This window comes from Cylas formicarius, unplaced genomic scaffold (genome assembly GCF_029955315.1).
Source record: "Cylas formicarius isolate icCylForm1 unplaced genomic scaffold, icCylForm1.1 PGA_scaffold_7__23_contigs__length_41026272, whole genome shotgun sequence".
Classification (NCBI taxonomy): Eukaryota; Metazoa; Arthropoda; class Insecta; order Coleoptera; family Brentidae; genus Cylas; species Cylas formicarius.
Window position 1 is genome coordinate 33,781,842 of NW_026844352.1, and position 27,583 is coordinate 33,809,424.

The following is a 27,583-nucleotide window of genomic DNA, read 5'->3' on the forward strand; positions in this document are numbered from 1 at the left end:
CTATAACTTTCACTGTTGAACGCGTGCGATATGTGTCGCGTGTAGCCCGCTTATTAGTATAATAAAAAAATGTTTTCGCACATTTCGCAGGTCAACGCTAAATACGCAAGGAACAAAATAATTCCTATCGGCCGGGAAGTTCGAAAAACGATTACGTAAATAGTATGTAAATACCTGCATACAATGTGCCAGTTTTTAATTAGAAATGTTAAATGGTAAAAAACTTATTTTCTAATGCGATGCATCATAATCTACACAAACTAACTACAAATACCGCATTGACTTACTTCTTCATTTTAGCGAAGGCTGTTCATAGCCGCCATAAATCTGCGCTTATCGCCATCGCGATTGAAGGTACCCATAATAAAACTCGGGCATTTAAATTCGTTTGATATTTAATCAACATATTATTCACTAAACTATACATGGAAAAATAACATTTTTCTAAGAATCAGCCTCGCCCGATTCTCTCAAACACAATCACAACCGCCTCCTAGATATAGAGCAACGCTACTTGTGTCTATAAGCGCCAATTTTACTTTGGCGCCCGGAAGTGTGCATTTCGTCTTAAAAGTTAAACAACGACAAAACGCTATTTATTTAAAATGATTCTGCGGCATTCGTCACGTAAAAATAACAGAAACGCAGCTAAACAAAAAATTATCAAGGAACTTTGTTCGTTATTGCGATCCTTCAAGGTGAATCATTTTTTATAGCTGCTTTATTTCAAGTGTAGTACTTTGACGTGCCATGTAACGAAAAGCTTCATCTCCTGAACCAAGAAATTAATTTAATTAAATCTCAGTTTCCCGAGGGCATCCAAGTTAATCCAGAAGTGGGAAGGATTACTGCAAAAATTAGGCGAACTGTGAATAGCAAGACCAGACATTTACTTAAAGATAAAGGTCCATTCCTTGTCATCTTGGAGGGTATGGTGGAGAAGGTAGGGAATATTCACCCTATGGACATGGGCAAGTTATTTCATCATGCTAAAATTGAGCGAGCGAATTGAAAAGTTTAACAGGAACGGTGTCAATAAAATTGGAATGGAACTCAGAACTTCTGAATTTGCTAATGTATTTATCGGCATTTACTTGGCTTCTCATACAAAAAAAAAACTTTCCCAGTTCTGCCGGTCTATCCGGTTTCCAACCGGGGCAAACAACGAAAATAGCGGGGCTGTAAACACTCAAAACCTAGACTACAATCGCAATTAGAACTGATACCAAGAGATATCTATCGCAAACAGCAGAATCTGCAGGGAGTCAACAAGGAACGACCAGTCATACGCAATGCCATCCACAAAGTGAACAGAGTTTATTTGTTTTTGCCAACAAGTTCCAGTAAATGTGTCGATCCGATATTGTGAATCTAACTTGTGTCAAAGTTGAACCACAGTTGTAAACTGACCGTTTGATCCTAGCAGGTCTGGCCAATAGAAGTAAAGAAGAAGAAAGACGTTAAATGGTTGACTGCCAAGATGTAACCTCTTTTCCGGGTCGGAAACGAACCATTGCACGTGGCGAACGTTGCTCCTGCCCGGTTCCAAAAACTGTAGAAATTATTTGAAATTAGTGTCGTTTAATGTTAAATTCTGTTGTGTGTATTTGTTATCTGAAGTGATCAAGGCGCAGTGCTTATAAATTTTGGAAATAGTGTTCGTCTTATGCGGATGTTTATGGATTTGTGATATGTTATTACATGATGTGTGAGTTAACACGGTTTCCGGATGTTTGACCCATTGTAGTCGTGCCCATTAGAAGTAAATCCAATCCAATCCAACCTCTTTTCCATGTATGTGGTTTCAAATAATAGTATAAATACGTATTTTTATACTCAGTCACAACAGAATAACAGAACAACAGCACAACAACAACATTGGACCACGATCGTAAATTTAGAGGCAAGTGGCAATATATATCGTTCGGGAGTTGCTCTCGAAACTTTTCAAATTCTAGTGATTTAAAGTGGATGGTTTGTCGTTGGAATTGTCGTACTACTAATGTAAGGCGACTGAAGAAATAAGCGAATGTGTTGGTGGTCAGGTAAGTCGATTGGTTGCAAAAAGAATGGTGGTTATAGAATTATCAAGTCAACATTTTGTCGGTTTAAATAACAAAACACGGTACGCTTGCGTTCGAGGCGTGGCCACAGTTTTGGTTACTTACTAGACTGTGCTGCTGCCGTAATATCATGGGCTCCGTTACGAAGGAAAACATTTTTGAGCTGTTTCAAAAAATCAGAAACAGTGTAGGAAATATAAAGCAGGGAACGTGCATGTTTCAAGGTAGGTTTTTCTGACTTGAAAAACTTCAGTGGAAGCCCTCCAAGCGGCAAATATTAAGCTTAAACAAAAAATTGCATTTCAAGATATCAAAGAGGAAAAACATTCTTGTATTTGGGCTTTCTGAGGAAGAAAGTGTACCACTAAAAGAAGTTTTGCTGGATGTTTTCAATAATAGGCTAGACGTTAGCATAAAAATCGGTGATCTTGATAATTTCTTTAAAATTGATGAAAGGAAACATGGGAAATACAGACAAGTTATAGGAAAGTTTATCAGTGAACTAAGTAAACAATATGTACTTAAAAATGCGAGAAAATTGAAAAATGCTGTCATAAGTGTGACAAGATCTGACACAAGAAAAGAGAGGAAAATAAAATTCTATATGAATTTTCAAACCTTGCTAAATCGAAATAATTTAGCGCAAAGATGCGAAAGAACAAACTAGTGGTGAATAATCAGGAATTAACAGTTGAGGCACTAAAAACCTTAAACAATACCCATTCATTCTCACACACAATCCCTTTATCGTAACTCAAGTCCATCCCCACTCCAACGACAAAATACTCGAAGGAAGATTATTTTAAAGATGATGTAGACGACGAATAGAGTGTTTGAGGAAGAGTCTGGGATAGATACCCTAAAGCAGCAAGTTGTATAGGTGTAGAGAAAGACAGGGGATCAACTTTTGGCATAGGAAGAGTTACTAGACTGACTTCGGCCAACAATCCCCAACAGAGAAAAGTCCCTTCACACAAAGATTAATTCCTTTCTCTCTGTCCACCTTTTAGTGCTTGTTTATTTTTTTTTTTTTCTTTTTTTCGATATGAAGCTGGGTCACTTAAATGTTCGATCAAAACTTTTAAAAAGAGACTCAAGGATCAGTTGTTATCTGCAGGTAACATTCCGTAATTACATATCAATGTTGTTTTTATTTAGGATTTAGTATAAATTATTGTTGTTCCGGTTAGGTTAAGCTTAAAAACGTCCATTCCAGCATGTAATGCAATTGTTATATTTTCCATTGTTTCTTTTGTTTTTCCTTTGTAATTTATGATGAATAAAGACGTTAATAATAATAATAATCAAACATTTAACGCCTTCTTAATTTTTGTGAGCAAGAACGAATGTGACGAGGGATGGGAAGCCCGCCGGGTGTCAAAGTAGAATTATTGACTAAACACAAGTGACAGAGCGGGGAGTATTATTGTTTTCTGTTCGATTATCGTCGGTGATGGTCTCTACGGGGTTCAAAATACGTTCACATCCGTTTCGCCTAAATGATCGCGCAGTTATTGTGCGGCAGTCTGTGCCTCTGCGCGGGACTGAAACCCGAGCAGCACTGTTGATGTTTCTGCGCGGTCTTGTCAAAGTGTTGCTGACTCTTGCTGTATGGGACTCCCACTTTCGCCTGCCGACGTCAAAATAATATTTACTTCTTCGATTTGAAAGCGACCGTAAACTAGTGTCTTATTCCGGAAATTCAAAGCCAACTCCTTTTCAGTGCCAAAGTAGCTGGATAACTACAGAATTGAAAAAATCTGTGCGTATGATTTTCTTTTTTTTTTTGTTGGCAAGAGGGTCGAAATTTTGACTTTATTGAAATAATTGCACGGTATGACTGACCATTCTCTTACCACATCTTTTCTCTTGAGGTCGCCGTCACTCTTGGATTCGGACAAGTCCTTGCGATGAAGACAATCGCGTTTCTTGTGCAGCCTCTTCGCGTACTTGTACATCGAGATCCCGAACTCGGGCTCCGTCCTCGGCTCTGTCTGTTCACCCACGTTCTCTACGCCACCAATTTCAACCTTCTTCATCGCCAACCCATCGGGAGGCTTTAGGAGATAGTTACCGTCCGTCGATCTCCTTACCAGTATACCGGGTGCGCAGGCGGGATCGACGATGCCTTGCGGATTCATTACGAAGTCGTCGACATCGTCGTCATCGTCTTCTCGATCTTCGATATCTTCGCGCAGGGAAACGGGCGAGCCGAATACGATGTCCGGGTCCCAGAGAGGACATCCGGGACCGGCGGAATTTGACCTAAAATCTGGACGAAGCGAAAAGTAGTTTAATTTTGGAAAGCCATGCATGACCCATCGCTGTCAAGGCGCTTGTTACCCTACCCTATTCGTTTGCAAGACGGAGTAAGGTGCGTCAAATCAGAACTGATCGCCGTATTGCCAAGGTTATAAAAAATAATTATTTAATCGGAATTAGATGGCAAAGAAAAAGAGTCGAAGATTCACGATTAAATAATATGAAGTAAATTCCATAACACCCTGTATTAAGCATGATCAATCTGAATTGGAACGACCTCAGTTTTGGTAGGTCGCCTATTTAAGGTGCTGACGAAGGAGTCGTCAGTAAAGTACTAGTAACACTATGTGATTTAGAATCACTATAAAAGCCATTGCCCTACGTAGTAAGAAGGAAAAAACTTTTCGGTTTTTTGCATACCTCTGCTCGATATCGATGACTTAATCGGCGAGCTCGCTATACTGCGCCGGGCGACATCTTGGAAAGTGATGGGCGAGTACGCTACCGTACGACCGAATTCTTTAGGGCTGGCGGTGAGCGATGTCCTGCTAACAGCGATCGCTTCCTGCGACGCGCACTTGACATCGCGCGCAAGCCTAGGTACTGGGGTCCTGCAATCGCGGCCAAGTAGCCAGTACGTCTTCATGGTACCCTTGCCTTTAATCTGAATCTCTCCGCGTTCCTGCACCCTGTAGGACGACGGCAGACACTCTTTGGTGTACTGAGAGATATGTATTTTCATGGCTTCGCTGCTGGATTCCATACGCGAAGCCGTGTTGACGCTGTCGCCGAATAGGCAGTACCGCGGCATTTTCAGACCCACGATACCCGCTACAACTGCCCCCGAGTGGACACCAACCCTTATACGTAGATGGTGCCCTAAAGAAAAGGTATTTAAGCGAGGAACTCTCCGGAGTATCGAAACGAATGACTCGGTACTAACCAGCGATAGTATGCTTAGAAACTTGCAGTCAACAGAGACAAATCAGTTAATTAATTAATGAAAATCTTGAGTGAGTTTCCACTAATTTATCAATCTCAATCAATCTATGATCTTTGACATTTACACACGGGAATTTTCCAACCTAGCATTTAATGTAGATAGATTTAATGTATACATCTACAATTATTCATTCATTATTCAATAAATTTGGTTGATATTGATAATTTAAATATCAAAACATTAAGGAGAAAACAAATTAAAAATTTCAACTTCAAATCTTAAGGGAGGAAAACAAAAATTAAATAAAAACAGAGGATAACACTTAATTACGAGAGTTCCTTCTTTTTAAACACAAATTTATTATTTAGATTAATTAAAGATCGCGAACAGAAATTGATTAAAAATAGATTCAATGCTATACGAAAGACATCTATTAAACATTTCTGTGAAGTCTTCGCGGAAAACAAATATTAATATCTGCTGGCTTTAAAGGTTGCTTCATGGACCAACAATTTGGATTTCTCCCCCATCGCTTCACTGAGCTAAACTTGCTCATGTTCACATTGGAGGGGGGGGGGTCTCATGTTCATGCCATTTACACAGACTTTTCAAAGGCTTTTGACCGAGTAAATTATCAAATCTTAATAAAAAAAAAAAGCGAAACACTGGAATCCAGGGAAAACTTTTGGACTGGTTAACATCGTACCTTACTGATAGAGTGCAGATAGTGCGCGTCCAGAGCTTCCAATCCACCGATATTAGAGTGCCTTCAGGTGTTCCACAAGGATCGCACCTGGGACCCCTTCTCTTCAATGTCTATGTGAATGATATTGCCTCATGTTTTCATCACGCATGTTTCCTATTATTTGCTGACGACTTAAAATTCTATATGAGAGTCCATAATGCCGTTGACTGTATTAAACTCCAGTCCGATTTAGATCATCTATCGCTATGGAGCGATTTGAATTTAATGGAACTAAATATTAATAAATGCCAACAAATGAACTTCTACCGGAGCAGAAACCCCATACTTTTTACGTATAACATAAAAGGGACACCATTGTTGCAGCCCTCCGTAATTAGCAACATGTTTCATTTATTGTGTCTAAATCATTTCAGATTTTGGGCTTTATTAAGCATTGTACACTGGACTTCCGGAGTGTTCCGTCTCTCATATTACTGTTCTGCTCCCTCGTCCGTCCACACCTAGATTATTGTTCCAGTGTGTGGTCACCTTCGTATAACGTCCACATACAGGCCATAGAAAGAGTGCAGCATAGGTTCCTGCGGTATATAGCATTTAAGGAGCACCAAGGACTTGAAGACGTTGATCACTCTGAATTGGAAAACTCGCTCCAACTTACAAATCTTCAGATTCGTCGCATGCAGAGGGATCTCACCATTTTTTATAATCTACTGCATTCAAATTCCCATGGACCTGTGCTGTTATGTAAGATTAGGCTTCGCGTCCCCCCCCCCCCCCCCCGCCAGACCAGAATAAACCACCCCTTCTAGGTGGAGTTCCATCGTACTAACTATGGGCAGAGTTATTTTCTTACTAGATTAGCTGCACTAGCGAATCGTTTTTCTGATCAACTTGATTGCTTCCAGAGTGCAAGAATATTTAAGAAGGAACTTAAAGACTGTCGGTAATACTATTCCGCTTTTCCTCGCAATAATTTTGTATACCATTGTTACTGACGTGTCGACTAACTATACCAATATTTAATATTTTGGAAAACCAATGTTTGTCATATTAGGGTAAGGTCTGTCTATTTCATTATGTTTTAATTTTAATTTTGTTTAATTTAATTCAATTTTATTTTGTTGTTTACTATTTTGTTTATGTGAATCCTATTTTATATTGGGCGGTTCGCCCGTTGATAAATAAATAATAATAAATAATAAAATTGTGACAAAATTTTATATTAGTAATTATCCTACTATTATTCGCAATTTACCATTTACTTATTGTCAACGTATGGGCGTATTGGACTATATTTTCTGACACCAGATTAACCCCAGACGGAAATTCTGCAATTTTAGAATCTTATTTGAGTCAATCTATTTTAAACATGATTAAACCAAAGCTTCAGAAAGCAATGTTTTAATCTTAGGAGCCATGCTGATAAATAAATATCCTTTATGATCATACAAGTTTTACGAAAACATGTAAACTTAAGATTATGCACCTTCTTCCTGCGACACCTTTCTATGAATTTCATTCGCCGATTAATGGAGCCAACACAGTCATACCCAATTTACTGGTGTATGTATAAGAAGACCTAAAACATTATGAAAGTCGTAGTTAATCCTGGCTATTGCTATAGGCTTCTTCAATATAAAAAGATATGTGAAAAAACTGAAGACGTGCAGGAAACACGTCAAGAGTCCTACAATTGTTCCTTGAGGGACACTAGTGCTCATACACAAAACCTCGGATAACCCGAAGCTAATTATTCTAACGTCTTTCAGTGACTGACACAAATTTCCCCAAATTGAAAAAAAAGTCTTTGCAAAGCAGCATTTGTGGTGCAATCATTTTTAATATATTTGAAACTCTTAGAGATAAAATTCGTTGTGCACAAAAATTGCCACATTATTTCATGGCCAGCACAATAATATCAACGAAACTGGTTACCTGTGGAGGGGTCCTTCAGATCGGTAATGGCGTCGACCATGTCCAAAGCCATGTCGCACACCCTCTCCGCGTGATTGCCTTCTTTGGCCGGCGCCCCGCTTACCACCATGTAAGCGTCCCCAATAGTCTCCACCTGATTCCAGCAGCGATAAGGTAGACAGACGTCACCCAATATATATAGTTGGCGCCAATGATATTGTACCCAAAGAAAATTAAATATGCCGACAATGGCTCGAAACTTTTCGCCTCCTCTACTCTTAAACCCTCCGGGTTTAGTATACTCACTTTGTACACCCTGTTACGTTCCGTCAATCGGTCGAAGATTGAATACATGCCGTTCAACATAGACACCACCTCCATCGGGGTTATCCGGCTACAGATCTCTGTGAAGGTGACGACGTCGGAGAAGAGTATCGACACGCTATCGAACATCTCGCAGGTGTCGATGGGATTCTCACCCTTCCTCAGTCGATCCGCCACCTGTTTAGGTATCATCTGGTAGAGCAGCTCGTCCGTTCTCCTCATCTCCTCGTCCAATTTCCTCATCGATTCCTCCAGCTTTTTGCTCTTCTGTTGTTCCTGATCGAGGGCCAGTTTCAATTCGACCGATTGCTGGGTACCGGCCAGCATTAGGTCGCTGAAAGTGCGCGAGAGAGGGTCGTACAAGGGTCGGAGCCTTGTTGTTGGCGATCTTACCGACTGAAATCGTGCATTGATAGATCGTTTATGTACAATCCAGAGTTAATGAGTGAGTTAAGGTCGGGCATGACCGGCGTACCGAGGTACATCATCATTTTCCAGTTGTCCATGTAGATCATCTGACCTGTAACAATTTGATTTCAATTTTCGCAATTCGAATGGGTTGGTATCCATTTATTTCTTCACTTTTATCTAGGGATAATAGCTACGCAATGTGCGTTACGATAAATATATTTTTTGTTTATAATTTTTCAGTTTTTATGATAGCTTTCAAGCAGATGTTAGCTACAGTTTTCACTTAAATGTACTTTTTCGTTCTGCAGATATTTTAAAAAGTCACTAACCAATTACTATTTACAAATCTTCTGGATCGCTTAAGTCCGATTCGGAGCAAGTTCAATTCATCAACAAGTGACGCAGGAGTAATCGTGAAGATTTGTAAATTGTATTACGGTAGTTTGTGGAAGTTGCTTTGAAAAATTAACAAGCTTTTGTGAAATGGACATCAAGTGCAAAACCGAATTATTAGAATAACACCAACTGAAACACGCAAAATTACTTTGTAGACTGAGTAAGTTCAGGAGCATTAACTAACCAATTGTTTTCATAACGAGATTGACCTCTTTCGGACGAAATGTGATACATAAGAGCCTTCGAACTGACCTTTTAGCCTGAGACTTTTCTCTTCTAGGAACGAGTCTGTCATTTCGTCGCTAAGTATCAGTTCTCTGCGCCCGTTTGATGGTTTATCGTTAAGGATGGGTTCAACTGTTACCAATTCGAATATGTTATTCGTGCGGTTTAATATCTGAAAAATAACCGAAAACTGAATTTACAAATAAAAATATAAGTAGTGCATACTACAGTTGGTACACTAAACTTTAAAAAAAAGTTGCATATTTCTCGTGCAATTGGATTGTAAAACAAACTTCGCATCATTTTCTCTTATCATTTATTTCATTTTAAGAGTCCAACTTGATTCCGACAGAAAAGCGCAATTTATCAGTGCTAATCTTCCATCTGACTGTTGTTAATTAAAAGGGCTCGTTTATTTTAAAACATTCTCTTATTCAATTTACACAAAGAGTGTATGCAAAAAAGGGACTCACTTAGTCAAGTCACATGACGATTTGACAGCAATTTCAGAAAGCCGCGGTCGTTTGATATCCGGAAAAACCGTCAAAAGCAAAAACCGCATACGTCCGTAAAGTCACTTGTTGCATAATATACTATTACTTCGTGCTTTTCAGCACTGGGGCAACGGTCTTTGGGTGTGTACGAATTATTTATTCCATAAAAACTAATCAAACACTATTTGTATGCGCAGCGTAGCCCATAACTTGCTCTTAGTGAAATAAAAGTCAATAGCGTCAGTTTCCATTTTGAGAAATTGGTCTCTTGAGAAGTGCCGAGCCAGTATTTCTCTTCTTCTTAGAGTCAATAATATTCAACTTTCAGAAAACAAACAAAATTTAAAAAACTAGCGATATTTCCACGTAAAAAAAAGCTTTCAAAAATATTCAACTTTAAATGAGCCTTTCTTACATTTCCAGATTTTGCAATTGCTTGGTTAAAAGTTTAATATTGTGAACGGCAAACCGAATGGGCTGAGCCTGTTCCTCAAGCGAAATGCCGCTCGCTGCTCGCTCACTCACTCGGTGTTGAAATGGATATAAATAAAAAAATTAATTAAATGATTAATAGTGTGTATAGTGAATAGTTAGTGACGTTGCTATTTTGGACAACATAAATTCTCAGTAAGTTCACGAGGCATGTATTGTCCGCACCTCGCATCACTTAGTGCATTGATAAATCGTAATATCGTATATTCGAGGAACTCTTTCCATAGTTTTAATAATACGCGATAATCCTCGAAAACCCGCAACTCCCTATTCATTCATGACAAACAAACACTGTTTTCGCACTCATTTTTGACAATTCTGAGGTTCGATATAGTTCGATGTGCTTTAGGTAAGGGCACATATCGGGCACCTAAAGTTAGATATCAAATAGAGTGATACAACTTTATTATCGGAGTTTACCAAGCGAAAGTCTCCCCCAGCCTAAATTAAGGTGTCATCCAGTGTTAGGTGTCAGTTAAAAATGTTAGTGGGAACGGGCGAAATACTGCTTAAAATGTCCAATCTCGTACTTTTTGTACACTAGTGTGTTTGATTATAAAATGCTTTTGACTTTGTTGACATTGATAAGAATAAAAATTTGCGGGGTAGGTACATTTTCCTCGACAATGAAATTATTGGACAACATTGTCGCTGTACGTGTTAATTAAATATCTTCTTCGCGAGGTAAGCGTTTTATCACGTGCCGATCAAAAACCAATTATGTCACAATGGAGGGCGAAAACTGTTAGCTTAATGGCGTTGTAGCACAATAAGCGCATTGTTATGGGGACGCGACCTCGAGACACGAGACAAATTGTTCTCCCCTTTTTCGGAATATTGGACGAATTTGAAACCCTTACCGAGCTAAACTTAAAAGCAGTGAGCGGCCTGACCAGGTCGAACCAATTGGTGATCTTTTTGCCCAACAGGTCGGGCATTATCACCATCAGTGAGTTGCCGATGCTGCGAACGATCATGTCCGATCTGAAACGAAAAGTTATACTCCGTATATTCAGAGAAGAGAGTAATTATAAAGATAGCAATCCAGAGAAAGTGTATTTTATAAAATTTCATTATCACCAACCATATTCTTAATTTTTCCCAGCATATTGGATATGTTGAGTTAAAAATGTTGTTTTACCATACAAATTTTTGACCGTATTTATTTTCTGGTTCTTTGAAATTACGTTGTGGTACTAAAAGGTTTATAGTTGCATTAAACTTTAATTAAATCAAGAGAGAACAAAATTAACAGAATAAAATAAATAAAAATTGAAAACGACATCAAGAGAGATATTTCATATAAACTCAAAAATGAAGCACGTGAGCCATAGTATACGCACGAGTTGATCCAGGTGGTCATCTTATAGACGATTTGACGAGTTTAAGGCAAATAAAAAAGTATAACTCAAAAATACCGCCACCCCTTCCCGCCCAAAAAAAAAACACAAAGTGCAGACACGTGTCCGAGAAATAAGAAATAGATAATCAAAGGGACAGCAATATATCTCGACGCGGAGGACGATAACGAGAGTGCATCCGCGATCATCGTGAAGTTTATTCGCCATTTATTGACTTTATTGAATTACACGGGCCGACATGCCGTGAAGTTTGCCGCTGCCAAGGACGCGCAAATCAAATTCGAAACTTACCCGAATACGATGCAAAACGGAAATATCTCGAACAACACCGACGCGCTTATCGGCAAGTGTTTCTCCTCCCTAGTCATCGTCAGGGAGGCGAGGGTGAACGCGCGATTGTCGAACGTCAGCTGAAAAGTCACGTGGACCATGTCGAACAGCAACTCCTCCCGCACGAGCTCGATTTTCATGTCTTTGTGGTAAAAATGCCGGGCCACCTGCAAACGACTAGCATTACAAACGGAGAAATCTATGTGTATGTATTTTTGTGTTTTTACACCCTGTATGAATATCGACACACTTTAAACAGTTTTTAATAACCGTTATTGCCCTAACGCCGAGGACGGTCGAATCACTAAACCGTTTTCGTTCGAATGCGGAGGCGTGGCCGTGAGAATGACAGTTGACGCCAATTTCGTGGGGGAAGCTACTGCTTATTGTGCGATGCGTTTTCAGTTTTTGATTTCCACAAAATTATATTATATTTTAAAGTTTGTCACTCTGAAATATACACTTTTTCCCTAACCTCATATGTAACCGCGTATTTAACTTTTCAATTTTTAATTAAAATTTAATTTGAACACTGTACTCTGTCTCTGTCCGAATAAGTTTGATCAAAGAGATAATTAAGGTTTCGTAAGAGCCAAAAATGTTGACGTTAAGGACTATACCTCTCTGATCTGCCCCATCGTGTAGTAGACGAATCCCCTCCGTTTGCTGCGATAGTGAAGGGTCAGACCGTGTTTTGTTTCATTCTCGCAAATGAAACTAGGCGCCCTCATTCGCGGATAGGAAAACTTCAAGTACTCGTGCAGATTATCGAGGCCGTTGAGGAAATCGCGCATATGCCGCCCCAGAACGGACAGCACTCTGTCATAGCCGTACTGACTGATGAAACCTATGAAGAAGACGCCCATCTGGTCGAAAAAATCCTTCTCGCTCACCTTCAGTATCTGAGAACGGAAATTTGAAAGAAGTAGATGGGTTTTGTTTGGGGCGGTAGACTCAGAGATGCCAACCTGAACGGCCTTCTTCGAGAGTCTCGGTATGAGCCCCTCTGGATACACTTGGTGCGTGCTGAAACTTGGCTGGTCTACCTGAGCCGCGCGTCTGATTTCCTCCCACTTGTCCTCGCCGTACGTTTGCTTGATGTATTCCGCCATGTTTTCTATTATTAATCCGTACATTTTGCATTTGTCTGCGGAAGAAATACGATTTGACTGACGCGAGATGAAATTGATAATTTAAACTCTAATATCGCTTGAAATAACGCCATCAATTTTTAACGAATATAGAATATTTATGATGACGATAATTATGACAGAAATTTCTAGAAAAAAAAATTCTTAGCTCAAATATTAACAAATGTTTGAAAACCAGCTTCATTTCTTTTCATTTGAATTTTCCATTTTTCGTGGTTATTGCGAGGTATCTCAGTTACAATCCTAGCTGGCCTTGTTTTTGAGATACTTGGTAAAACAGAGAAATTTGCCCTTTTAAGTTATACGTCTTTTAAACACTTTGTATCGTAAAAGATAATAAAAAGGGAATTTAATAGATCTTTTACGTTGAATCCAGTGGCGTGCTCAGATTATTTACTAAAGATATTTTTTTTAAGAGCTAAAGTTATGTTTTTCAAATGCATATTTTTTCAAAATCTAATTTCACTTTTTATACGCTTTTTAAAAATGCATAATTATCTAAATACATATGTTTAAATAATCATATATTTTGAAATATTGGTCTAATCTATTTAAATTTTATTCTGCTATACATATTATTATTGTTACTTTTATTGCTATTGTTACCGTTTACAAAACTGCTGGGTTCCTCCTTCGTCGGCTTCGTCTGAGCTTGACTGAAACTGGTTTCAGTCAAGCTCTGAAGAAGCCAACAGGCTGATTGACGAAAATTTAGCAAGTTCGACTCAGTTAAAACCGACGTAGGAAGAATCCAGAAGTTTTGTAAAAAGTATTACAGTAGCCTGTGGAAGTTTCTTTGAAAAATTATTACTGTTATTATTGCCATTACAAAAAAAAATACTGCAAACACAAACTACAGAATTCAAAAAGAACTGGCCATTTTTCGCATACTTTGCGATTTCTTTTAAAAAATATATAGTAGAATTTTAGGGAAGTATATAAAGTATAAAAACTAATTATACATACTTATTTTTTAAAGTATTTAAGAAGGACGATCGAATTTTTAAAAAGTATGATGGTGTTTCATATCTTTGCCTAACTTAACCTAACATATTATTTATGTTATTATTATTATTGTTATTGCACAGAATGCACGAAATAGAGACTGACGCTTCAAGACAGTTATCGCAAACCTCGAGAATTATTTTTAAAATTTTAGAATTTTAGGGAAGCTAATTAAGTATAAATATTATACATACTTATTTTTTTTAATATTTCCTATTACACATTTTTAAAAAGCGTTTAAAAAGCTTAATCGAATTTTTAAGAAATATGCATGGTGTTTGTGGACTGTATCAGAAAACTTACACTTCTAAAAAAATCTAAGTACAAAGAATCAGTGGAATCAGTTTTTTTTGAAAAATGTATAAAAGATGTAACCTAAATTTACTAATCAAATCAAACCAAAACATTTTAAAAATTATATCTTTTACAAAAAATCTGAGTACGGCACTGGATTGTACAATTGTACGTAAATAAGATTTCGTTTTCATCATCTCATTACGGTACAGCGTGTTTAAAATACAAAGGATGACTGAAGCAAATTTTCCGTTTTGCCCTATACATTAATACAATCGGCATCTTTTGTTTCAGGAAAATCAAGCAGTACTGCGAAAATCGCATTGCTTTATCTCTAATAACAGATATTCGCCCATGCTTATTAACCGAAGTCGCAAGCGAGTAGCAACAACATAAGTTAAGAAAATTGTTTGCATTCATCAAAATGAAAATATGAATGTAATAATGAAAACCCAACATAATCTAGTCGACTACCCGGGACACTAAACTGTTCTTACAGTACAGAAATGAGTAAAGTTGATACGATTACTCGAAGAGTATATAGTAAATAATTCGATCTAAAGCGACCGTAATTAATTTCAGCAAAAGCAATATAAGTCTGTATACAATAACAACACATTTTACAATCACAAAATTTGCGTCAATCGCATCACGTACGGCAGATTAAGCAGTCGAGAATGGATCGGAAACCACATTAATATAATTGCATCCTAAATATAATAAAATACTATGCTTAATAATTGTTATTGTTGTTTTGATTCGTCTGATCGAAGCCGTATGTATCTATTTTTATACGCTCGTTAACAATCAAAGATTGTAGCTTTCGTGGGGGTCATTTTAAACACCTGGAACCATATAACCCATTTTGAAAATTGAACAGAAATTTTAATTATTAAATTATAGTTGGCTAATAGCTATGTTTTCTTTATATTCGTAGTTGTTTTGTGAGTTATAAACTCTTTATTAGATGGTGATCGCTTGCGATGAGGGCAGGAAAGCAGCCTATCACAATTTTGTCCCGTCTCAGTTTGAATCTGGACGGTGATGCCAACTCGTGAGAAATTTCCCGTTTTTCCTTATTTTAGTTCAAAACTGAAAAAAAGGAGCGCAAATCACAATTTTCGTGCAAATTGACTAAAAGAAAGTAAAATAAAAAAAACACGAAGGTCTTGCTCTCAGCATGGCAACCTTTAAAGTTTGGCAACGTCGGGCGGAATGAGATCGGTTTACCCCAGAAGTAATAAATCTCGGTCTTATTCGCCTTTTGCGGTTTTAATTCCGCTAAAGGGGGTACGTGAGCAACGTCAGCGAGGCCCCAAAAGTCGGCGCTTGTCTATTTAGGTCGATACTTTAACCGGTCGACCTAGTTGATTGTTGCGGATATTTCCAACTTGTTGAATGCAGACGCGAGAGAAGCGATCGCGACGCTTTAAGGGAGTTAGGGAGAGCGGCGGGGTCGAGAGGAAATCTCCTTCTTGCGCCCTTACGTACGGGGGTGTTTCCCGTCTACTTGCTCACCCCACCTAAAAGATCACCCGTAAGTGATTAAAAAAAGAATAAGAATTTAAAATTTTCGCAAATAATAACAGTTCGTTTGTATAAAAAATTATCCCTACCTTATGACTTTAATTTTATTATTTTTGCGAAGCTTAAAAAATGTTTACTGCGTTTTAACTTGTTTAATTTTTTAATCTCTTAAGTTGTTTTACATAGTACGTGCCTCGGCTCTATTTTAGTATTCCATTGAAAAAAGAATTGTTTTCATAGGAACAAACAAAAAAAATGACTAGAAACTCTTCAGTGTCGCTTTGCCGCTGTGGATTGTTTCCTACTTACGACGTTGTAAGGGGTTAAATCGCCCGGTTGTCCGGGATTCACTTTTATAATTAGAAGATCGACCCTGGTTTTCGGCAACCGGATATACACATCCTTTTTATTTGCTTCCTGTCAGATAGTCCACATTAAGACAACAGACCGAACTACTTGAACCATTCGCTTGCCAACTCTTGACGTCACGTGACAGTAAACAAGTCAACGTCCACTGTTGCTTTCAGTATAAACTTAGTTGAAGAACCATAAACCTGCACCCTTTCAATGAAACGAACAACAGTAAATTCTAACCTGAATCAAAATCATTTTCGTGTTACTTGTTTGTCTTACGTAACATAAAACAAACTACCTAGGTGTTTCTGGTTTTACTTTTATTGGACAATGGACTTGTTTTCTTGTAAAATAGGCACGCAAAATACAGATAAAAAATATATTTTACATTTACATTTGGGGTAAATATACCTCCTCAAACTTTATTATCGACAATTAATATTTGAATACGTTTTCCCCAATATGAATTTCGACCCTCCCAGGAATTAAATTCTCGAGCAAAGCGCTTGTTTAACTTTGTCTGTTGCTTTGCAGCAGCACGATATACGATTCGAAATTTGAAAAAGTTATAAAGTAAATATTGCAATAGGGCCCGTTGGCCTTATATAGCTACTAGAAATATAGAGAACCTGCGTAGGTACACAAACTTTTGAAGCAACCATGAAAAAATTCAATTATACAGTTTTCAGTTTGGATGCCGTAATTTCCCCAAATCGCGTTAACAGTTCAGTGAAAAACGAGTTACGCGTATGAAGATTGCTATTTAGTAAAAAAATGGTTCAGGTCAGGGTGTGAAATTTTGGGGCATGCGCGAAGACTTCTACGAAAATTACACAATTATGTTTCTATATCTATATCGTCAAATCAATTCTATCACCGAAAGCGTGGGGAGACGAGTGATTTTCCACTCATAATTTTAACGATTTATATTGGCTGCCATTGGACAGACGATTTGCCCGGTGTACTGGTAAATACGTAGAGTTCACGATTCAGAGACAATGGCGGAAGCTTTATGGCGAACCCCAAAATGTATTTCGCATTTTATTATTCCCAATGGCAAACGACAGATCAAAAAGCAAACGTCCGCTTTTATTTTCATACTCTGAATTTTTTTCCCGGGTCTTTTCTCGTACAAAAAAAATCACGGTAGGCTTCGTTATAAAGAAAAATTTATATTTTGCTACAGGAATTCTTCGGGTCGTATTTCGAGGGGTTGAGGGGACGAGGAAGACTTCGATACCCCCAAAATCCAAATGAACCAATTAAGAAAAATATGGGAGAACCGAATCTCGCGGCAATTTGCGTGGGATTAAGGTACGGCGGATAAAAAGAAACACTCGTAATTTTCGCGTGTAAAGGACACTATTTACAAATCTTCTGTATTCTTTCTGCGTCGGTTGTTTATAAATCAAACTTGCTAACGCTTCACCAATCATCCTGATAGCTTTCTCAGATTTTAACTAAAAACTAGCTTGCGTTCTACTGCTTTTATATTGTTTGAGGGAGGCGGATCTAAAGGAAGGCTGATTCTATTCGATAAAACTGAAATTCTTGCATGCAATCGATTCTTCTACTAACGAAAAATCAAATAATCTATAGAAATCTATAAGCAACAAAACAAACTTAACCGCAACTCCTGTGGAAGTTTCTTTGAAAAAGTAACAAACCTTTATGGAGAGGACATCAAACGCAAAAGCGGAAAGTTATGTCAAAACCTCATCTGCTTACAAAAATTCTGCGTAAATCTAGTTTTGCTTTATTTCGATACAGAATTCATCATACCCGTAAAGAAATAGACCAAATCAATTAGACTCTTCTTTCTCTACATCTTGAAATTGCTTCCATCTTGTCCCCATACGAGTTCGATACAATTTCCAACATGATTCACCACAAAACTGAAAATCTTCTTTTATCTTGTACCCAAAATCGCATTCAAAAATTTGAAAAATTAAAGTTAGCACTCGTCAAGCCATTAAACTCTTCTTAACAACCAAACACTGTGGTACATGTATCATGGCACTAACTTTTTGAGACGAAAAAATCAGTTCTTGCAAAAGGTTCCAACTTCGTCCTTGAGTCCACCTAAACAAACTGTCATCTCAAACAGCTGTTTGAAATAGCAAAAATCCAAAACTCCTAAACCTAATATTCCAAAACCTGAACCCATTGCTCGAAAATCTCTAAAATCTTATCCCGACATCGTAGTTCGAAAAGCCGATAAAGTGGACATGAACACAAGTGAATAACAGAAAAAAAAATCAAGAAAATAATGGTTTATGGTAGCCATAAACCTTCACACACGGACACAGTCATATATAACTGCTCAAATCATCCTTATATACACAAAATGGCTGCATTTTACTCGTTTATACACAGACTTCTTAATACGCCACTCTCAACAGAAAATTACAACAAACAACTTAATATCGTTAAACAAATCCGTCCATTATCGATAACATTATAAATAAAAAACGAATCCAGACAACAGTAAACTCTATTTATCCGAAACCTAATATAGAACACGAACAATTTAAAACAGTTACATACATAGGAGAACCGAGCGAAAAAGTTTTAAAACATTTGTCAAAATGTGGTTTAAAAATAGCTTTCAGAACTAACAACGCAATAGGAAATTTTTTAAAAAACAATAAAACGAAATATCCAAAATCTCAAAAATCAGGTGTCTACAGGTTGAAATGTGGATCTTGTCCTAAAATTTATATTGGACAAACAAGAAACGTATTAACGAACATAAAAGAGTCTAGTCTAGATTCTAATTATGCTACACACTTAAGCACATAAAAACACATTTTTGACGACAATTTTGATATATTACATACAGCTACAAAAAGTAGAAAATTAAATTTATTGGAAGCCATGGAGATTAACAAAATGAGACATTCAAATGTATTGCTTAACGATCAATTAGATTTAAATACCACTCCATTATTGAACTTAAATTCTCACAACAACATTAATTAAGGTTTTAATAATATTTTTCGGAATATATAGTTGCAGGTAGTTTGTAAATATTACATTTGATAAAGACACGGTGAAAATATATAATTTCGTAAAAATCTGAACTTTTAGTTCTTATTTATTTTGTTAAATGGATTTTCATCAAGTAAAAGCCAGCTCAATTCAAAAAAATCAAGATTTTTCTTACAGACGGATCCTATCGTTAACTTAAAAAAGATGTAATAAATAAAAATAAAAATTCGTCGTCTCTATGGACTTGTTAAGATTCACAAATTAGAATTATCCCTTCGATCTATTGTCACCACTATTGCTTCTCCAACATATTTTCTAACAAAATATCTAGCTTTTATATTAAAAGGCTTTACAGGGTTCGTGTTTAATTCCTTTCATTTCATTGAACAATTAAAAACCATTACATTAGATCCGATATTCCGGTTAGTTTAAACGTGGAATCCTTTACCAAAGTCCCTATTCCGGAAACTCTCAACATTACTTCAGAAGAGCTTCATTATCGGCAGTCATCGCGAATATATTTATAGAAGTCTTTCAGAAGAAAGCCTTCGACACCTTCCATCTAAAACCACAATTATGGGAATGATGTTGAGGATACTGTTGTTTATTTGGCCTTATGGTCAAGAATCCCAACGAGATTTTTCAGCTATTTAATACGTTTTACTTTTTATATATATTCTTATCAATAGAAAATCAGATCTAACATTGAGTCATTCTTTTACAGAAAACCTACGCACATAGACCGATACTTTAATGCATTGTCACATCAGCATCTGACTCAAAAATCATCAGTTATCGACTCTCTTATTTACAGAGCTCGTAAACTATCCCAATACAAGTCACTCTATTAATTTATTCATTAGAGAGATTCATTAGAGATACTAAGTGTTCCATCGTTCCATCACAAAATACACTTCACAACAACCATCCAAAAACAATGAGACTTAAGGAATACAAATAATCGCTAATTGTTATATTTGCAAGATCAGGTCGGAAAAAATGATAGGGTCACTCTATAAAATGTAAATATGTAATAATAATAATAATAATAATAATAATAATAATAATAATAATATTACTTTAAAAAATCTGCCTATCAAGAAATAATAATAGCATATTACGCAACAAGTGTGTTTAATAAACAAGTAAATAAATAAGTAACAAGAAACGAAACTGGCGCGGTAAAGTGACGCTTTCCGCACCCTAGATCGCTGTGTAATTATACATTTTACAGACGGGAGTTGAAATACCCAGATTAAGAGGGAGAGGGATCAATACCAATTTACCTTGCGCATTATAAAATGTGTTAAAAAAATACAGAAAATTAATAAAATAAACGATAAGCAATTTTATAAATGCAATTATATTTTCAAGTGTTTTATAACCGTTCTATTTTAAATTTCGTTTTAAATTCACTATCAATACGTTACAGGGAGAGAGGGAAAGAGAGAGAGAGAGAGAGAGAGAGAGTAAATAAAAACACTCTTTACGATAATAAGATTTTTTAAATTTAATTACGTTTATATGTACTTTACAGCTATTCTGTATTCGTATTCGTATTTTTTTCGTAGCATGTAAAACACATTCCTTCCATGTTTAGCTTATTACGCACCAGTCCGTTTATCCCTTATACACTTTTTTTTATCTTGTTTGCTTTTAGCTTTACATTTCGTTTTTCCTTTTCGGAAGGATCATCGTTCTGATAATACGTCTGGTTTCGCATCGAACGAAGTGGCAAAGGATAATGGGGATATCCTTTTAGCTTGGGAAAAAGGTGCCAGCAAAACGTACAAAGACCAGCTCTCGGCACCTTTAGCTGAATATTATTTGATTATTAAGACGTCGTTAGATTCCTTACATTTTTCCTTGTCCGAACTTTAATTTCGATTTGACACGTAAGGTCCTGGTCGAAATGTCAAGGGATTTACGCCCAACTTAGATGGCATGGCCAGATGTGAGATATATTCCGCAGTAAAAGCGGCAATTCGTTTGTCAAAGTAATAAATTGAGGGCTAAAAAGAAAATAGTACGCCGATTGAAGTGTCATAGTTTCTGTACCTATTTTTAAATAGTGCTAGGACAAACTGTAATTTAGATTTCTTTCAAACTGAAAACTTTCGAATTAACAAACTGTCAGCGGCCATTTTGATTATTGAACGAAGCAAAAAGTTTCGAACTTCCATTGTCTTTCGTTTACTTAATTACACGGACAGTTGAATTCCTGTTATCAAGTGTAAACTAAACTAATTCGACAGACTGCAACCATGAAGTTCGAAAATTTGTTTCATTTCATTTGTTTGTTTGATTTTTTTTTTGTGATTTTTCTTATAGCAAATAATTATTTATTTAAAACAAATAAAAAAATAACAGGATTTGCTCAGTTGCTTATATCAAACTATCGCTCCTCTGATTCACTTAGCAAAATGTTTTAGAATAATTTAAAATTAGTTTTTTAATATTTAGTTTTTAACTCGGCTCAGTTTAAACTTAAATAAATATTTATTTTATACATGTATTTTTATTTTAGGCCAGAAGTATTAATAATCTATAAACATAAACTTATTTCAGAACAACATATAGGCGTAGACGAAAACGATCTTAACATTATTACTAATTTATTTATGTGACAGAATTTGTTGTTGTTGACAAACTCATTTTGTATATAAGAAGCATCCTAGCGAAAACGAACTCTCACTAAAAACAAATACATTACAATTTTCGAACAATTTTGTTAAAGTTTCAGCTTAACAAAGAGTTATTTATTAAGCATTTACTAGTAAAAGTTTAAATTTCAATATCAGATGGAAACATTACTTATTCCATAAGAGATTTCAAATTAATTTCATTTTTCATATGGTAACATTAACATAAGATTGTTATAATTACATTAGCAAAAATGCACAAAAATTCAGATATACCAGCAACCAACACAAATATTTGGTCCATTGTGTAACTATTTAGTTAGCTTATGTAATATTATATTTTATATATAAATTATATACTCCTAACAAACAATTCTTTAAAACCAATAAATGCATATTTCACATAAATAATACTTGTGAGATTTCCTGAGCATCCATTAAAAAACGGGTAAGTATTTGTTTGAATACTTAGTTATTTGATACAAACAATTTCAGTATGAATAATTCAAATACAAATTGGTTAAGGCTTTCGCGGCCCGTTGATAAGCTATTATCTTGGTTCGGGTTTAAAGGCCGTCGTCGATTGGAATTACTTCCTAACGTTTCGCTAGCACGAGTGGCGAGCTTCTTCAGAGGTCCTTCCATCTCCGATGTTGGACGTAGACTGACGATTTCTCCTGCGCAGGTTGTATTTATGCCGATTGGTGGTGGGCGGGACTTGTTCCGCTTCGGTTGGTCTCGGGATATCGATCGGTACTGCTCGGGCGTTCCTAAGGATCGGGTTCCAGATTTGGTTGAGTCTAAGGGTCTCCTCCTTTCGGTTGAAATTGTGTGGGTGTTTTTGTATCTCAATGGCTTCCCTGACTAGTCTGTTGTGATAGCCGTTGACCGATGCTAGTAACTTACAGCTCTCAAAGTGTATCCTGTGTTCCCCGCTGCCCAGTGCGTGTTCAGCTACTGCAGACTTCTCTGTATGTTCTAGCCTGCAGCTTGCTTTATGCTCCTTAAGTCTCGTTCCCATTGATCTCTTGGTAGTCCCGATGTAGACCTTTCCGCATGAACACGGAATGCGGTAGACTCCCGCAGCTGAAAGTGAGCCCCTCTTGTCCTTCGCTGACCTGATGGTCTGCTGGATCTTCTTTGTAGGCTTAAAGATTGTTTTGATGTCGTGTCTTTTCAATACTCTGCCAATCCTGTCGGTGACACTCGGAATATACGGCAGATATGCGTGGGAGGTGGAGGGTCGTTGTTCGGTATCCCGTGATCTTGATGATCTTGAGTTCATTGATCTCTCGATCTCCCTCTTGCTGTAGCCATTTGCCTCGAACGCAGTTTTTAGGTGTTCAAGTTCCATCTGGAGGTTCTCCGGTTCGCAAATCCTCGCAACGACCCTCCACCTCCCACGCATATCTGCCGTATATTCCGAGTGTCACCGACAGGATTGGCAGAGTATTGAAAAGACACGACATCAAAACAATCTTTAAGCCTACAAAGAAGATCCAGCAGACCATCAGGTCAGCGAAGGACAAGAGGGGCTCACTTTCAGCTGCGGGAGTCTACCGCATTCCGTGTTCATGCGGAAAGGTCTACATCGGGACTACCAAGAGATCAATGGGAACGAGACTTAAGGAGCATAAAGCAAGCTGCAGGCTAGGACATACAGAGAAGTCTGCAGTAGCTGAACACGCACTGGGCAGCGGGGAACACAGGATACACTTTGAGAGCTGTAAGTTACTAGCATCGGTCAACGGCTATCACAACAGACTAGTCAGGGAAGCCATTGAGATACAAAAACACCCACACAATTTCAACCGAAAGGAGGAGACCCTTAGACTCAACCAAATCTGGAACCCGATCCTTAGGAACGCCCGAGCAGTACCGATCGATATCCCGAGACCAACCGAAGCGGAACAAGTCCCGCCCACCACCAATCGGCATAAATACAACCTGCGCAGGAGAAATCGTCAGTCTACGTCCAACATCGGAGATGGAAGGACCTCTGAAGAAGCTCGCCACTCGTGCTAGCGAAACGTTAGGAAGTAATTCCAATCGACGACGGCCTTTAAACCCGAAACAAGATAATAGCTTACTTCAAATACATTTTTCCAAAATTTGCTTGGCCATCGTCAAACAAATATTTCTTTAAAACAACTAAGAATTTTTTTCAGACTATTGTTTTTTTCAGTATACATAAACCACGTTTAAACCCAAATTGAGACATGCCAACGTTTTCTTCATATTTGATGAATATTCTGAAATCAACAATTTTCAGGAATAACCTTGGCTTGTTAAACTGATCGTTCTGTAGTCTTTGCAATACCTGCACTTAGCTTTCTTGGCCAAAGCAACGAAGGTTGACTGGTGTCTCTAGGGATTACTCCGATCTTGAATATGCAATTGAGCAAAACTTGAGCAAAAGTGTGAGCGAGCAATCTTCTTCCGACGTTTTGAAAGCCTCTATCTGAATTCCATCTGAGACTTTACCTCCTTCGAACGATGAAAATTAAAACTAAACAGAAACTGATGAATTCTTTGTTATATGATTCGAAGTTTCTGCCGCCGAAATCCAAAAACAAAAATTTTAAAAACCGGTTGCCAACATCCCCATACCGATGCCCGCCTCGGAACATACGTTTTTTTTATTTATTTTTCGGAGTCTGAAAGATGTTATTTTCCGAGATGGCCAAAATGAAATATTCATTGCCGATTCGCATGAACGCTTCGGTAGATCCATCCCGATACAAAAAAAAAATCGGAAAACAAATTAGATTTAAATACGAATCAATTTTCCGACGTATTCTTATTAAGCTGGCACCCTAATTACGAACAATGGCGGTCACAGAATTCCTGCCGAGGCTCTTATTCTTGATCGCGATTGAATAGAAAGAAAAGAAAGTGAGGGTGTTTATGCGAACCAATAGAATTATTTCCCGGTCCCTTATGTTATTTTAGAAACATAATTTATTATTATGGGACCATATTTTGCGCAATGATGACAACGGAATTATGTAACCTTAAACCTTGTCCAAAATGATCGCTTTTTATTGTATAATTAAAATTTTGAATAGCTGTTTCGTTTGACTAAACCAGTTTGCCAGCAACTTATCAAAGTGCTTCACCCTTTTTTATTTGATTTTGTGCTTAAGTTTTGTAGAACTCTAAAATACACAAGCAAATACGCAAAGGAATAGTAGAATATAAAAATATCCACACTCCAGCTATTAAGGACGCATTACGTGGACTAAATAAATGAAAGAATGAGTTAGCGAGACCTACGGATGATTGGTGAATCGTTTCGGTGAACCCTGCCAATATGGTTAGCGTATTCATTCAAGGTGGCTTCTAACAAAACTGCAATAAAGAATTATCAGAGGACGAACTGGTCGATGCGAGAAACAAACGTCAACCTTTCACGAAGATCTCGTCTCTTATCTATTGTGGCTAAATTCTAAGCATTAAGTTTTAGTTTGCATTTTGAATAGAAGATTTAACAGAAGAAACGTCAATACAACCAATGATAAGTCGGCCTAAAGTATGTATTTGACAACGGTGCTGTGCGTTCTTCCATTTTTTGTCTATTCCCTTTTATTTGAGAAGACAAAACGCGGAATAGTCGCGGAAATGTCCGAAGTGGCTCGGATCCGCGAGAAACGAAACTGACGTAAAGTCACGCTTCCCGCACGCTAGATCGGTGTGTAATTGGGCATTTTACAGACTGGAGTAGAAAAAAATGTTTTCGATAGATTTTAACCATAGTATTTTGACGTTTGTCAGTTCTGAAGGCAAGTCACTCTAAGCAAAGTAATGTATTCGTGCTCTTTTTTGTTTCTTTTGTGCGCACCCAATAAAAACCACCGTCTACGTATTTCACTCCTCACCGGCAGCAACAGAGGCGCGGGAAAAGAGATAGGTAGTCGCGCTCGTAACCTCCAGTTAAACAACTTATACATTATTCTGTAAACTCTGACACTATTAAAATAATTAAGAAAGGCAACTATTTTAAAAATGCACACATTGTTACTTGATAGATGTTAGCAACCAAAATATTTTTAGGAAATGGTTACAGTTAGTTCTGTAGAAATCATAATGGAACACCTAACGTATCTGCATATCGGCAATATCGATGACGAGAATGACAAACATTAGGGTGACATATGTCGATACAATTATCTGGTGTTCGGGTATTTGCATACCGCGTTGGACATTATAATCGAATCAGCGAAAATTTGCAGCGCTCGTTTAGAGATACAAACCAAAATTTTACAGTACGTTTCATTTAAAACTACCATTTCTCTAATTTCTAGAGTGAATGAAATACGAAATTTCAACGATATTTTGATTAATACATATGCAGCAGCATACAGCAGAAAATGGATCTTTCGGAAGATACGGGTTGGGTAAAAGGGGCTCCTAGAACTCGTTCTTTTTTTAATTAATTTCGAAAAGGTTTAAATTGATATGATATTGATTGATTGAATGATATTTTTCATTTTAGTTCTTTCCGAACATCATTATGACAGCATTACTTGCTGAAACCTCAAATAACTCCACTAACTAAACAGTTTTTTTAAATTTAAAGAGTATCTTTTTTGTGGCAACTTCTTCAATAAATATCATGCAAAAATTTTTAGATAGGCTAGAGTACAAAATTTTGCTAGCAGTAACATAGCACACATTTCATTTAGATAAAAGAAAATGGCATTTTATTAAGAGGACATACCTAACAGCTCTGTTCAAGAGTGTGGCAGTGTTCAATTGTATTCTATGGGATGTAAAATAGACTCAGGAATATTTGTTTGTGTTTTTTCTTTTTCTAAATTCCTATGCATTAATGTTTGTATTATGTTGGTATGTATTCACAATGTTTCCATTTCATTATGCTCTACCATTCGCCTGCAGATCGGTGTAAGTAAATGAAATGAAATAAAAAAGATACATAAGAAAAATTTTACTGATTAACGGTTTGGCAAAAACGAAACTAACAAATAAATTCTTTAAAAAATAACATCTTGAAACTACTTAGTGCTAAATTCCATATATCTGATCGCGACCGATTCCTTCGAATCAGTACCGGCCCGAGGACAGAGTCCTGCGGGTCACCCTCTGACGCGGGCCTGCGCCCTTACCTTATTCTAGGCGACGACGTACGCGAAAAATTCAACCCCCTTTCTTACAGGCACGGGACGAAACGTTGCGAACGCATAGAACCTGCGCGAACTGCACCGGATCGGTTAACGACTTGCACCAACTGATTCGACCGCGTGGTACTCTGGATTCGACGTCATAATTACACAGACAACTCCCGTCGAGTCTGGGGGAACACTATCTTACGTTTGTCCGGCGCGGGAACGCTTCTAGGCGTCGCGACGCACGCGTCGACGTTCCCCCGCGGATCCGCGCTTTCCGCGTCCCAGAATGAACACCACACAGATGCAACAAGCTTCGAGCCTTCTGCAAAAAGATACAGCGTGGTCAGTAAAAAAAAGTAATCAAATTATCGCAAAAATTACCTCTAACAAAATCGTACCACCACTTGAGGTATGATAGTCTCAATATGCACACTAAATTCATTTGGATGAGGTTCACCTACACAAACATGTAGAATTATGTAGAAATCTGGGTATTTTCCAATTTAAGCATGCTGAATATAGAGCACTATTAATTAGTCTATTCAAAATATCCCCAAAAAATCGCAAAT

The 27,583-nt window shown here is 37.3% G+C and overlaps 1 protein-coding gene across 1 annotated transcript; it reads right to left on the reverse strand.

The window, feature by feature from the left end:
- Window positions 1-139: 139 nt before the first annotated feature.
- On the reverse strand, window positions 140-27,184 carry LOC132704565 (soluble guanylate cyclase 88E). Its single transcript, XM_060674639.1, has 12 exons — window positions 27,012-27,184; window positions 12,890-13,068; window positions 12,542-12,823; window positions 11,883-12,088; window positions 11,091-11,214; window positions 9,272-9,416; window positions 8,606-8,732; window positions 8,195-8,546; window positions 7,910-8,042; window positions 4,746-5,204; window positions 3,920-4,335; window positions 140-3,693 (listed from the first exon to the last, which is right to left on the reverse strand). Exons 2-12 carry the CDS (start codon window positions 13,055-13,057, stop codon window positions 3,559-3,561), a joined length of 2,547 nt encoding a protein of 848 aa, XP_060530622.1. The 5' UTR covers window positions 13,058-13,068; window positions 27,012-27,184; the 3' UTR covers window positions 140-3,558.
- Between the last annotated feature and the right edge of the window lie 399 nt (window positions 27,185-27,583).